This window comes from Puccinia triticina, chromosome 1A, assembly GCF_026914185.1.
Source record: "Puccinia triticina chromosome 1A, complete sequence".
In the NCBI taxonomy this organism is placed as follows: Eukaryota; Fungi; Basidiomycota; class Pucciniomycetes; order Pucciniales; family Pucciniaceae; genus Puccinia; species Puccinia triticina.
In genome coordinates this window covers 8,388,917-8,391,840 of record NC_070558.1, presented here as the reverse complement: position 1 = coordinate 8,391,840, position 2,924 = coordinate 8,388,917, and the positions used below count along the sequence as shown (strand labels likewise).

The 2,924-nt window shown below is 45.5% G+C and overlaps 1 protein-coding gene across 1 annotated transcript; it reads left to right on the top strand.

Annotated features, from left to right (window-relative positions):
* Window positions 1-1,374: 1,374 nt before the first annotated feature.
* Window positions 1,375-2,500, top strand: PtA15_1A920 (uncharacterized protein; the record flags this gene model as incomplete). The annotated part of the gene is made up of 4 exons (XM_053165998.1): window positions 1,375-1,615; window positions 1,731-1,798; window positions 1,876-1,985; window positions 2,119-2,500. 4 exons carry the CDS (start codon window positions 1,375-1,377, stop codon window positions 2,498-2,500), a joined length of 801 nt encoding a protein of 266 aa, XP_053017133.1.
* Between the last annotated feature and the right edge of the window lie 424 nt (window positions 2,501-2,924).

Below are 2,924 nucleotides of genomic sequence, written 5' to 3'. Positions count from 1 at the left end.
GGCAACAACCGCGGGAGCGCCAGGATCACAGTAATGGAAGACCAGATGTCAACTTGTGGACAGAATGGCAGCGTTAGGTGGAGCACTGCCAGCATATTTGGCTGGGATGAAGTCATCCAAGTTTAACTGGGATGCACTCAACCAATTTAAAATGGGTTGATCTCATCCAATGAAATAGAAACCCAAGGGGGGTACCTTGCATTTATATTTCATCAGTTGAGATCAACCAAGTTTAAATTGGTTGAGTTAATCCCAGTTTAACTGGGATAAACTCAACCCAGCCAATTTTGCTGGCAGTGGAGGCGGAACAGCGGAAGAGGCCAAGCCAACTCATCAAAAAAATGGAGGTGCTCAGGAATGAAGGTTGTGCCTTTCCTGAGTGCGGCAGAGTTGTCTTGTAGTATTTGTGCTATTCAAACGTTACATGAGTTAAATAGCCTACCCTCTTCCATACTCCCTGAAGCAGCTTGCAAGCTTGTTATCCCTGTAGATAGTACTCTGCACCCTGACTGGAATCCCAACCCTCTGCAACCTAACCAGAACCCCGCCAATGGCTTTGCTACCGCTCCAGTGGTATTATCCACTCTGCAAACATCCTCAACAGAGGGCCAAGGGCCCATGATGGGGAAAGCTAGGATATGTGAAGTGGGTGTGTGTGCTTTATTCTAATCATTCTTATTTTTAATTAGCCATAAAAGACCTAGTGTGTGGTGGTGGTTTATCAACATTGTTCTCATTCTAATCTTGTTCCTGTTTCTATTAGCAAAACTTCTGCAGTCCATTTACTGATTTAATCAATAAAATCTTGCAGCCAGATTTTGATTCCAGACAGAGATACATAATCATTAGGTTGGTCCCAACTCCCATCTTTGAGTTGAAAAATGAAGGGCTTCAAGGGATTGAAAAATCAATAAAAACAATCAAATTGTTTGATAAGTAGTCCTTGAAAATGCACTTAACTCATTTTTTTGATGAACATCTTCTTCCCCCTGACTTTACCAAAGATCAAGATCAAAACACCATACATACATAATTGTTCACACTGAACCTTTTTTTCGAAGTCCCAAAACATCATTGCCCCTCTTCATATCTCTGATCCTGCGAGGCTGGTGATTCACAATTTGGCTCCCCGCCCCTAACTGAGGATGGGAGGATTGGTTGTTGATGAGTGTGACCGGCAAAGATTAGAGGTCGGCAAATACATAACCAGGGCAAGATGGGCCTGGTCAAGTTGCACCCTGTTGCACCTGATCGACCGTACATACAGTGTACCGCATACAGTCGGGGTCTGAAACCTGGTCAGGCAGGGTCCAGACTCCCCGGGGGACTGGGTCAGCTGGGTCCTCGCTGATCTCGAGCCATTAAAGTGAAAGGATGCCAGACTTGCTCAACTTCGGGAAAGCCTCATGTAGCAAGAAAGCAACGACCACCCCTCATCACCTCCACCCGACACGGAACGAACAAACGAAAGAAGAACGCGACATGGCTCAGTCGGATCATCAGACCTTCAGCCCACCGCCTGCCAACAGAGAAACCTACAGGGACCTACTTGTCTTCGAGGAACGTCTGAAACAAAATGCTGAGCGCCTCCAACGACAACGGATCAAATACGAAGGTTGGCCTCCCACTTGATTTCTCACCCTAATCCTGCCTTCTGTCAGATGATTAACTAGAAAGTACCAACCCTTATTCTTTTTCTCTTCTGCCCCTTCGGGATGTTGAGTGTCTAGCGTTCTTGGTCACTATCATCGCTGCCAGTCTTCTCCTGGCCTACAAGACTTTCATCGTCATCTCCCCCGTAAGCTTTTCACTTTCGTTCATGAGCGCAGATATGAAACGGATGCTGATGTCGATGGTTGTTTTGAGGATCAACAGTATAAGCTCATTCATTATCTCTACGTCGCACTCTTCCTCGTCTCGATTACCACGTTGATTCTGTTCTTTGCTACTGGAATGTACACAGACCAAATCGCATACGCTTACAAGTTCAGTCACTTACATTTTTTCTGCTTTATGAGTTTCAAACCCCATTTACGAAGCACAGACCTGCTAATCTCCGCTTTTGCCACTTCTGATAAAAAAAACCTCCTCGTCAACCTGGGACCGGGAATTAATCAGATTTATACCACAAACAAATAGAGCGTTGCGACCGTTCAACATGTTTCTAATTACACCTTCGACGGCCCGTTCGTTGACACGGACGAATCAGAGTGGGTCAGTGTGGAGTCTGCTCGGACGGGTATCATTGGGCCTGCTCATAGACGGCCTACTGGGCAAGCCATTCAAGCAGCTCTTCCGACGGCGGCCAGGCCCATCGGCGCTTGCGCGTCCTGCCAATGCGCCTCCAACCGACCTCCTTCACCATAAGGAGGAGAACATCAACTTGAAAAATATCAACCCTCGCGGCGAAATCCTCTTCTCTTCCGCCGTCAATCCCCACTTCATTGACCAGTATAAACTCTATAGAAATCAGTGGGAAATCCGCCAGAAAAAAACATGAGCCTGCTTCTTACGTGCCTCTCTCCCTCTCTCTTTCTCTCAATTGCTACCCCTTAATCGTCCTTGCGCTTGAAAAAAAAAATCCGCCACCACTGTACCACTAATCGCCCCTCTCCTATTTCCTTTAGTAGTCCTCATCTCCTTTGTTTTTCCCCGGATCCTCTTCATATGTTATATGTTTAGTAATTGCTCGGCACTATATTCTTTTATATTCATATAGACTATATAAGTTATCATATTTCAGTTTGGCTTGATCTCTCCACAATGAGCTTATGTGCCTCCAGTCACATGTTATCATTTCCTTAGCTCTACAGTTTTGAAGTAAAGCTCATCTATAGCTTTGTCTGGTCAATACAAACACAGCCCACTGTTGATACACATTTGATTTGTCATTTTAGCTGCTGTGTTTCTTGACTTCCCTTCTG